An 11,893-nucleotide genomic window follows, 5' to 3' on the forward strand; every position below is an offset into this window, starting at 1 on the left:
ACGGTAAGTAAATAAATAAGTAGAGATGGCCACTATTCTCTTATTGTGCTGCATTCATAATGTTAAGCCTTATACAACAGACTTATTCACTTATCAGTAGTAAACCCTTATTACGTGCATAAACCCCAATTTGACAGCTTTGTGCTTATCTCAAAAGGGAGGGCATCCTCCCTATCCTCCCATCTCTGTGCCCAGGCAGAGACAAGAGGCAGGATTGTTCTAACAAATAGTGGTTTGAATTCAATTGGAATAAACCCGCTATAAACTCTAGTCTAAAACCCTGGTTTAGTGCCAACCAACAAACCCAAGTTTGTTAGACCATTGGCATGTATTTATTTATTGGATTTGTATTCCACCCTCTCTCCTGGCATTCTGGCATTACAAACAACTGGAGTTTAATTAAACAGTGATTTCTAAGGTAGAGTGTTTTAAGAGGTATGAATCCACCCTTATAATCAATGGCTACATTCAGACATAATGACAAATCAAAAACAAACCTTGTAAATCCTTGCGTTTGCACATACCCTTCCTCTATTCTCCATGGTTGTAGCTTGGCAACTGAAGATTTCATCATTCTGGCTAGCCTGATCTTGCCAGATCTCAGAAGCTAAGCAGGGTCGACCCTGGCAAGTATTTGGATGGGAGACCTCTAAGGGATACCAGGGTCATGACGTGGAGGCAGGCAATGGCAAACTACCTCCAAACATCTCTGGCCTTGAAAACCCCACCAGGAGTCACCATACGTCAGCTGTGACTTGAAGGTAAAAACAATTATACTTTGTTGCTTCATGGGAATTGGATGCAACAACAAACTATGGATTATGCTTTTGCCTATAACCAGGAATTCAAACCAGAATTACTCTGTGGTTTGGAACCCTGGTCATAGGTAATGTAACAAACCATAGTTTGTCACTACTTTCAATAAGGCTATTATTATGTTGTGGTGGTTGTTTTGATCTATTTGAATACTTCAAACTATCTGAATATTTGTTGAATTTTTCTTAATAACAACTTTGATGGATTATATTTTATCAGTGATTAAATAGGGAACAGTGGTTCCCTATCTGCAGACATCTGATCTGGCCACACTAATCCATACTTCAGTAACCTCAAGGCTAGATTACTGTAACACCCTATTCATGGGGCTGCCCTTGAAGGCAATCTGAAAGTTGCAGCTGGTGCAAAATGTGGTAGCTTGTCCGTTATCTGGTGCTAGCCAACAGGACCATACCCCTCTTATTCTAAGGCCCCTTCCCTGGCTGCCTATTAGTCTCTTGGTGTAATTCAAGGTATTAGTGCTCATCTTTAAAGCCTTTCATGAACCGGGGGTCCCTAATTTGAAGGACCATTTCTCCCTGCACGTTCCCACGCAGCAGCTCTGCTCTTCCCACCAAGGTCTATTATCAGTTCCTCCATTGTCTAAGTCACGTTTGGCCATGGTCCAAGCTTTGGTTTTTTCATTAGCTGCCCCATGCCTCTGAAAGAGGCTCCAGGAAGAGATCATGGGGATGCCTTCCCTCCGGGCTTTCCAGCAAGGATGCAAAACAGGTGTTCTGGAGAGCTTTTGGGGCATCCAGACAGTCTGGACAAAGGGGGATACCCTACTGTTCTGGGCTTAAGTTGTTTTTGTTTTGTTTTCAATGAGTTGTTTTATTACATTGCATTGTATCATTTTCACATTGTTGTTGTATTGTTTTCACATTGTTTTCATATTGCCTTGGGTCCTGGGATGCCTGGGAGAAAGGAGGGTATATAAATACTTTAAATGAAATTTTCCGTCTGCTAATGATCTTCTTGATGTGGTTAACTCCCTCGAGTTCTTTGGTGGAGAAGTGGTATATAAATATTTCAAATAAAATTCCCAAGCAGTGTACATGGAAGGGAGAAAGAAGGAGAGCTTGACCCTAGGACTTGACCCTAGGGTTTTTTCCAAGGAGAAACCATGTTTTATTATTACATCTGAATGCAGCCAATATACTTTCCTGGTGCATTTAAATCATCTCCATCTTTTAGTTTATTTTGTCTTGCAATTAATATTTTAATCCTTCAGAAGAAGTGCCCTATGTTAGCTATTCGGACAGAGTTTCTGGCTATAACGACAGCTAAGACACAGTTTGTGAGAGGTCTTTTACAGATTAAGAGCTAGCATTAGCAAAAGTGGCTTTGCAAACTCCTCATAATGTAGAGTACATACCAAGCATTGTTCCCAAGCCCACACTATTCCCAGTTCACTGGTGTCAAGTTAATTGAAACAGCACTAGCATGTTTTGGTAAAAGTGAGTACTGAAGAAACTCGCCACTTGAAAGCTCTTCACTGGCTACTGAAACTAGTACTATATGGGATACGCTATTTTTGAACTAGGGTTGACACTGATGAGAAGGTACTGGGAGGTATGCCAAGTATGGCAGCCCTCAGAGGACATCTCCACACCTTGAGCCTCTAGAACGTGCCTTAGAGAGAGGAAGATAACAGAATACAAAGCAAAGGGCAGAAGTGATGGAAAGAACACAAGATGGCAATCACAGAATTAATTATCAGAGGAAGAGTTTTTTCAGTTTGTCTTTCCATTATCCCCATCAGGGGGTCTTATTTTTGTCATTTTAATGCACAATTATTTTCCCAGCAATGTTCAACAACAGCGGGCTATTGAAAAATCACTATAAAGTAAAATTATCCAAATATTTTCCTCCACAAATAGCTTCATCGGCAGGAAAATGCTCCTTCATCGCTGTTCCCCAATGCACTTCTTTAACGAGCTGAAGGGCTGATTTCTGATTATGGAACAACCTCCCCAGGGGTGTGTGCCCGACCCCCTCAATTCTGATCTTTAGGCGGCAGATAAAGAAAAACGAAGAAGAAAGAAGAGTTGGTTTTTATATGGCAACTTTCTCTACCACTTAAGGAAGAATCAAACCAGCTTACAATCACCTTCCCTTCCCCTCCCCACAACAGACACCCTGTGAGGTGGGTGGGGCCGAGAGAGCTCTAAGAGAGCTGTAACTAGCCCAAGGTCACCCAGCTCTCTTCATGTGTAGGAGTGGGGAAACCAGCCCGGTTGATCAGATTAGCATCTGCTGCTCACGTGGAGGAGTGGGGAATCAAACCAGGTTCTCCAGATTAGAGTGCACCGTTCCAAACCACCGCTCTTAACCACTACACCCCACTGGCCCACCACTGTAAATGGTTACAGTCCAGGAATGCAAATCCCCTTACCCTAAATGAACAGTACTTTTAGGCCCGTGGAGTTCTTACACATTTGGACACTATCAGGGACTTCCCATCACACAGACACATACACAGAGATATTTAGTATGCCTCTATTTGCAATGCCATTTGCAGCATTTCAGGCAGATGTGGTCTGCAAACACCACTGCAAACAAATGTGCTATCTCCGTTTACACACAGACCTGTCTGCCAGCTAAGCATAAACATGCAAAGCCACTCCTATTTTGACTGAATTCCACGTTTGCCATGGTAGTGGAGCGTGCTTCAATGAACATTAACCAGTGAGACAAGAAGACGCACGGCTGTAACCATGCGCACACTTTATACATGCAACAGGGCAAATGTTGTTTGCTGCATAAGACATCAGCCAGCACTTTGTCACTGAGGCATTCTGTTGTAAAAGGCAAACATTAAATCCTGTTTTAAACAGAACAATCACATTCATCAGGCTCATGCACACTGAGGATTAAATTACATTATCAAGTCCTATACATGTTCAAGTGTACAAAATACCACATTTTAAGGGTACCCTGTTCAGTACTACCTTCAACTTTTTCAAATCAGCATCTGCTGTTCTTTTTCTTCTAGGAGTAAGAAATGAAACAAATCACTTCCAACAAACACAATAGGACAGCTGATACAGAAAGCCAAGCCATAGTTTGGCTTGATGCGCTTATTCAAAACGCACCTTCCAGCAAACTACGGTTTCGTGTTTGCTTCCCTTCCAAACTTGGGATACAAATCAGTTTCATATTATTATGGTTAGTGACTCTTCTCAGGAGGGGAAGCACAAGACTTTCTGGTTCAGATGAATGGCATAATCTGGTCTGCACTAACTCAGAAATCATTCATCAGTGCCAATTGCACAAGGGAGGAGAGAGAATTCGAGCATGGGACTGACTCACGTAGTGCCGAACCAAGGTTTGGCCTTAAATCTGAGCAATGCCAGTGTTTTTCAAACAGGGATGGAAAGAAATAGTGATTGAGAGTGAGGGTAAAGTAGGATAAGCAGGATGTAGGAATGGGTGCCTGGGAAAGAAGAGGCACAGAGCAGTTAGAAACTGGATGGTGATAGAAAATGGTTTCAGTTGGGGGGGGGGGAATGCAGAAGATTTAAGAAGTTTAGACGAGGAAACTATTTCATAAATATTTAGCAAATGCCAGTCTATCAGGATTCTTTGCTGACAGCGGCATAGGTGTATTAATCTGCCGCAGCAAAAAAACCCAGAAAGGACTCTTAACGGCCCTTTTAAACATAAATAGATTTCTCAAAGCATAAGCTTTGTGGGCTTAGAGCCCATTTTGTCAGATGAATGACACTGATTCTTATTTGGTAGAATAAATATCCACAGCACAGGAAAAGAAGGGGGGAAGCACCTGAGAACAATGGGGATAAAAAGGCCATGAAATACATGGTGGTATAGCTTGTGACTTTTCTGGACAATACGTAGGACAAGCACAGTCACCATTTGTAAGAGTTGTGATTTGTGATAACAAGTTTACTTACTTACGCTTTTAACATCTGCAGCAGCCAAGAATGGCTTAATACCCAGTTGACATAGTCAAACCCAGGGACAAATCTGCATGCAGCAGTTGCTCAATGAACCTCTGAAGATTGCTTGTTGAAGAATCAAGACTTTCATGTCAGCAGAATAATGTCATAGTAGACTGAGATAAGCTCACACAAGTTTCTGAATACTACCAGTTCTGGCGAATGTGTGACTTTTTTTTTTTTTTTTTTTGCCAAAGAATAACCTGTTTGTCCTAGATATGGTGCAGAAGGGCATTGATGACAAGGTCGTGCATCCAACAAAGCATGCTCTGGCTGTCTTGAAAGCTTATGCTTAAATGTATCTATTAGTCTTTAAGGGGCTGCAAGATTCTTTTGCTTTGCTAAAGACTGTTTCCACCTGTTTTAAACTGCAATTTACCCTGACTGGATTGTGCAACAGAGCCCCTCCAGTAAGGGTAGTCAGCCATCTGTCATTCAAGGGGGAAAAAATTCTTCTTGGTCATATTCTATTATGTATCATGTTAACATCAGATTGAGTGTCCTTTCTTCAGAACTACACTTTAGTCACCCACAAATAATTAGGAGTTTGATGTGATTTGAAAACTTGAACTTCTCACATTCTGAAAAGCCATCGATTAAGTACTGGATACGGCCACAAGTGGAGCCAGAGCGTTGAAGTGGTTAGGAGCAGCGGGCTCTAATCTGGAGAATCGGGTTCGATTCCCCACTCCTCCACCTGAAGCCTGCTGGGTGACCTTGGGCCAGTCACAGTTATCTCAGAACTCTCTTAGCCCACGTGGAGGGAGGCAAGGGCAAACCACCTCCGAATGGTTCTTGCCTTGAAAACCCTACAGGGGTCACCAAGAGTAGGCTGTGACTTGATGGCACTTCACACACACACACACACACACACACACACACACACACACACACACAGCCTCACTTGCTTCAATTTCCTCCTCATAGAAAGGACATGACTGTAAGGGTCTAATCTTAAACAGATTTATCTCACCTGGTATAAACAAACAGTGTTCCTTCCACATCAGTCTTCTCCTAAAACCAAATAAAAATTCAGATTGAAAGACAGTCAGTATTTTAGAAACTATGTAATTGAACTAGCAGAGCTGATGGAAGATGAACACATATTTCCAAAGACCTGTATATATGGTAGGGAACCCCAACTGTTGTCATATAGTTGCCTTTTACATCAGCACACACTTGCCTTCCCCACACATCACCCACCCCAGGAGTGCCTGTTAAAAATGTAATGAAATTAAAAAGAAAAAAGAATCAGTGAAGACTTAAGAGTCAGATGTCCCTGTTCTTCCCTGTTGGGAAGAATACAGTTTCTTTCTCACAATTTGGATAGGAGTGCTTCTCCTTTGCTTAAAAAATGTTGTTTTTAGCAATTATATAGTGCTTTCACATATTCAGAACACTCCACATGCATTAACTCTATCATCTTCTCTTGCAAACCTTTAAAATGTTATAAGGTGGTCAGGGTTGCTTCCACATTGAGGTTCTGCTCTGTTTTGGCATCCAGAATAGAGTGGGACTTTTGAAGCAACCATGTCATGCCATCCCTTAATCATCTCCATTTTTGGTTTTCCCCTGTGTTGCTGTGGTCTTTCCTAGATTTGGGCTGCTTCCACACTGAGATACGTCTCTATGTAGCTTTGGGCAATGGCGATGGAGCACTCACACTGCAGCTTTCCCCACGTTTTCTTTGCCTCTGCCCCTTGTGGCCACCATTTCCCCTCACACAAGCAGGTGGCTTAAAAAACAAAAGGGAATTGCTACATGTCTATAATGTTATAATCTATTGCCACAACCTACTAGTTACCAGCTTTTATTTAAAGACAAAAAGTAAAATTCAGGACTTCTACTGCAACTTCAGGTAATTTGGATAAGGATATATACAGCTGAGTATCAGCAGCATACTGATGACAACCAAACACAAAGCTATGAATGATTTGTCCTAAGGGTTTTACATAGAGATTGAAAAAACATGGGGGATAGGACTGAGCCCTGTGGAACTCCACAGGACAGGTCCCACACTGATGACAAATAGTTTCCAATAGCAACCGATCCATGAGAAACTATTTGAACAATTCAACACACCACTCCCCAATATCTACTTATATAGTGTATAGTGATCAGCCTTCGTTCCTCTGAGCAGAAGAAGCCTTCACAGTAAGTAGCCAAGGCTCAATACTTTTTAAACAAGCCAGGAAAAAAAGGGGGGAATGGCAGCAACAGGGGCTGAGGCAAGGAATGAGCTGCAAAGACACGCACCTTCCCATCCACATGGCATCCAAAAGCACTTCAGCTGCAAACTTTCAAAAAGATTTTACCAAACCATGTTTGGGAAAGATCACAGCAAAGTCGGGGGGGGAAACAGGGAAGAACAACAAATGGAGGACAATGTCATGTGACTGCTCCAGTGCTGCTATAGGAAAGCCAAGGAGGAGCAAAACATCTGTGTGGAAACAGACCAGATTATGAGCAAACAAGCAGTGAAAGTCAAAGTAGCATGCATGCAGTATTGTGATTACGGAAGGAGTAGTTCAGGGACCCAAAAGGACAAATACTAACAAAAAGACAATAGCAACTTTATAGGCCTTGTCTGTCTGTTTGTTTGACACACACTGTGGACTGTTGTCATCTGTGGAAGTCTCCAGACTGGCAGATAGACTCTCCCCCCCCCCAGATGGAACGTGCCAGGGACTGTGGGAAGAGGAACCCAAGTGTATCAGAGTGACCTCCTCTCCTTCTAGAGAGAGGGACAGTTTATTTTAACACAGATAACTGGTTCTGGCAGTCCTACACTGCAATCCTAAAGAGAGTTACTCCAGTCTAAGCCCATTCATTTCAATGGGCTTAGACTGGAGTAACTCTCCTTAGGATTGCAGTGTTAACCAGTAGAAGCCTAAGCTAGTTTATAATACACAACTATCTTGTACTTGGAATAAAACAAAGTTAATTTGACTTGAGCAGAACCTATAACAGCACCAGGTAGGTGATGCAAAAAAAAAAAAAAAGATGTTACCTTTGCATGACATTTTTTAAGTTAGAATCAGCAGCTGAAGGTACCTGACTACAGAGAGATGGCTGTGAATGGATCAAACCAGCAGAGGAACATAACCTAATTTAATTGCTCCGGAAAGGGCCAGAGCAGCAGATGTAAAACGAAACAAGCAAAAATAAAAATTTAGAATTCAGGACATCACATATTTAGATGACAAACTGAAAAAAATGATGTGTTATCAATTATTCTTTGGGCCTCCATCTCACATTTAGACTCCACCAAAAGATAAACAGGGACTCCAAAGGTGATTAGGAATGGTGAATTTTGTGGGGAAATTCATACCAATCTTGACAGCTCTCTCAGTAAGCCTACAAGTCTTCCCAGAAAATATTGAACAGTGGCTACGAAAAAAAAAAGGCTGGCTTATGTTCCTTCAGGGATCCAGAGCTTTACAGCTTTAGCTATATTTCCTAACTACTGTAAAAACCAGGAAAAGATCTAGCAGTAACAGGCACATTACCCTACCAGGATATCTCACAAGACTGTTAGATGATGAATTTGACATTATCTGTGTCAACCAATAAAGAAAAGCTGTCCAGTAGCAGAAGAAATGTGAGGCTTTTGTAAACTCCTGCCCCGACACTCTGCAGCAACTGGTCAATATATCACTCCAGACCAGTGAGGGATTCAAACCTGCCCCATATTTTCAATTTACCATGGAGCTATTGTTTACAGATTGATAGTCCCAAAACTATTGCAAAACGGCATGCCTCAGGTACATGAAGTGCATCTGGGCACTGAAAAGCCTGAAAGCGGAGCCAGAGATGTCCTCCATTGGCCTCGGATGCATCTGCATTCAGCAAAATAATGTGACATGCCAAAAATACTAGCCCAGGCAATGGAAAGAGTTTCCACCTAGACATTAGAAAGAGTTTCCGTCTAGACATTAGGAAGAATTTTCTAACAGTTAGAGTGGTTCCTCAGTGAAACAGGCTTCCTTGGGAAGCCTCCTTCCTGGTAAGCTCTCCTTCCTTGGAGGTTTTTAAGAAGAAATCAGATGGCCATCTGTCAGCAATGCTGATTCTATGACCTTAAGCAGATGATGAGAGGCAGGGCATCTCGGCCATCTTCTGGGCAGGGAGTAGGGGTCACTGGGGGTGTGAGGGGGGAGGTAGTTGAGATTTTCCTGCATTGTTCAGGGGGTTGGACTAGATGACCCTAGTGGTCTCTTCCAACTCTATGATTCTTGTCTATGATTCATGAATAAACAGTGGCAGAGCACATGTTTTGCAAGCAGAAGGTCCCATGAACACTCCTTGGTATCTCTGCTTAAGAAGATTTTTGGTAGCTGATGTTAGGAAAGGTCCTCAGACCCCAGAAAGCCACTGGTAGTCAGAGTACACAGTATTGAGCTAGAGAGACTGCTTTGTGTATGTTAAATATGCAACAATGGAACGTAAGGTACATAGAACAAAAATTACCAGGCAATGAGTACCCGTTGTTCCTAGGCTGCATCAAACTGGTAACAATTCTGTATGCAGCTCTCATTGCTATTGCAGTGATAGCTGCGCTTCCACATGGAGGTTTTCTGCACACTTTCCGTGCTTCAGCCCAAGGTTGCTGTCATTTCCCCCAGTGCCACTGGATTTTTTGTTTGTTTAAATCAGCAATATAATACTGATATAACCATTACCACTTGTTAAAGCCAGAAAAAAGCTCTCTGGTAGTAATGATGGGAAGAAGAGTTGGTTTTCATATGCCGACTTTCTCTACCACTTAAGGAAGAATCAAACCAGCTTACAATCACTTTTCCCTTCCCTTCCCTAGAACAGACACCCTGTGAGGTAGGTGGGGCTGAGACAGCTCTAACAGAGCTGTGACTAGCCCAAGGTCACCTAGCTGGCTTCATGTGTAGGAGTGGGGAAACCAACCTAGTTCACCAGATTAGCATCCGCCGCTCATATGGAAGAGTGGGGAATCAAACCCGGTTCTCCAGATTAGAGTCCACCGCTCCAAACCACCACTCTTAACCACTACACCAAGCTGGGAGATGGCAGCCATAGGCAAGTAACATGGTGCTGATGCGGGCAGGACCTGAATAATGCACTTTCTCATCCAGACGGTATGCAAATGGGTTTGGACTGTGATCACAACCAACAGATCATATCAAACCAGGTTTGGGAAAGATGGGAGCAAAGTGGGGGGAAACCTGGAAAGTGCATTATTAAAGGACAACTTTTAAGGTTGTCAACCTGCAGGTAGGGCCAGAGGTTCCTCCAGAATTACAACTGAGCCCCAGAAGCTGCCATTTCCTCCAAGGGAACTGATCTGGAAATCAGCTGTAATTCCAGAACTCCAAGCCTTGAGCTTGGTAGCCCGAAGACTAGCATCTGGAAAAATATGGGGTATAAGTTGAGTATTTTGCACATGTTGAATGCAACATAAGAATTACCCAACTCACAGGGCAGGAAAAATCATGTGCACACTGTACATGGATTGTATGCACATTCACAGTAAATGAACACGTGAAGGTCACGGAGCTGATCTCAACCCCATTGCATCCCAATGTGTTGTCTGAATAGGGCTTTTATTTCTTACACTTCTGGACACGAAACCTCCTTCTTTCCAGGGAGTTCAATTGCTTTAAAAGCCTCGGCTGAAGTTGTGGGTAACACAGACTCTGGATACTTGCACACGTACTAAATAATGCACTTTCAATCCACTTTAATGATCGTTTGCAAGTGGATTTTGCCGTTTCATTGACGAGGGCACATTCAGACAGCCCAAATAATGCACTTTCAATCCACTTTCACTGTGTGAACTGGCAAAATCCACTTGCAAACGATCATTAAGGTGCAGTGAAAGTGGATTGAAAGTGCATTATTGAGGCTGCGTGAAAGCGCCCTACAGTAAAACCAGGCTTCAAACTGCACTGCAAAGTGGATTGCAAGTGCATTATTTGGCATGTGTGAAAGTGCCCACAGAGACACACACGGCCTATGTGCTCGGGCGCTGGTCATACGCCTCTAGTTCAGCGCAGATGCAGATCAAATTAAAAGGGTCTCCCAACCGAGATCCCCGGGGCTTACCATTCACCCTTGGAAGAACGGTATTCCCCCCCCCCCAAAAAAAATGCCCCCGCACTACAGAATTTACGGCAAAGGGAATGACGTCACCAATTTAAAGAGACAGCCACGTTATTCCATCCTCTCCCATGTCGGCAGCACCCCCCCACACACCCCCACCCCGGGATGACACTCGGTCACGCACCCACTCGTTGGCTCGGTGCCCAAATGTGTAGAGCGCCACCTGGCTGGCCACGTCCAGGATGCCGCTGATATAGGGGTCGTGTCGCTGCAGAGCCGCCAGGCTGATGTCCAGCCCCTTGCCCAGTGGGGCGGCCCCAGCCACCGCCGCAGCCATCTTGCCTCGGAGACCACAACAACACTAGAGATCGGGGCAGGCATGGCTAATCCACCGCCGAGGGAACGATCGGGCGCGCCGGCCTCCCCTTCCTTGACTCGCCGCGGGGCGTCGAAGCGGGAAGGGGCCAGCCGTCGCAATCGAATGCCGAGTCCGGAGAGCGAGGAGCGGTTGCCATGGGCAACAGGTCAGCTCCCAGGGCCGCGGCCTGCTGCCTCGCGTTAAAAATAAGTGAGAGGATGGAGTGAGTGTCGCGCTCAAAACGAGACACCAAACCTCCCCGCAACGTAGGTTTTCTGCAGGCTACAAAACAAGATGAAGAAGCCTTCGACAATAAAATGAAGAAGGCGTGTAAAAATACCACAAACCACTGCTTTTATGTTGCTAATCACTGACAACCTTAAAGAATGCAGAGGGGAGAAGTCAATATTACTTTTTCCCCCCAAATTACTCAGATGATTTAACAACTTCTGAATTAAATTGATAAAATCATGGTAGGCAAACTCAGTGCTAGGGTTGCCAACCTCCAGGTACTTAGCAAATACAGAATAGCAGAAAAACAAGCATTCAATAAATGCAAAGTATGTCTTTGTTCAATTTAGGCATATAGTTAACATACATATATAATTGTATAATGATTATATCATTGTATGTTAACTATATGCCTAAATTGAACAAAGACATACTTTGCATTTATTGAATG

At 43.5% G+C, this 11,893-nt stretch overlaps 1 protein-coding gene across 1 annotated transcript in view; it reads right to left on the reverse strand.

Annotated features, from left to right (window-relative positions):
- The window catches only part of DCP1B (decapping mRNA 1B), a 55,497-nt gene extending 44,301 nt beyond the window's left edge, over positions 1–11,196 (reverse strand). Inside the window, exons 1-2 of the mRNA XM_056845861.1 lie at positions 11,038–11,196; positions 5,752–5,792 (exon numbers count right to left, since the gene is read on the reverse strand). Of these exons, the coding sequence (XP_056701839.1) occupies positions 5,752–5,792; positions 11,038–11,190 (194 nt within the window). The 5' untranslated portion in view covers positions 11,191–11,196. The remainder of the gene's footprint in view (positions 1–5,751; positions 5,793–11,037) is intronic.
- Between the last annotated feature and the right edge of the window lie 697 nt (positions 11,197–11,893).

Source organism: Euleptes europaea, chromosome 3, assembly GCF_029931775.1.
Source record: "Euleptes europaea isolate rEulEur1 chromosome 3, rEulEur1.hap1, whole genome shotgun sequence".
NCBI classification, from domain to species: Eukaryota; Metazoa; Chordata; class Lepidosauria; order Squamata; family Sphaerodactylidae; genus Euleptes; species Euleptes europaea.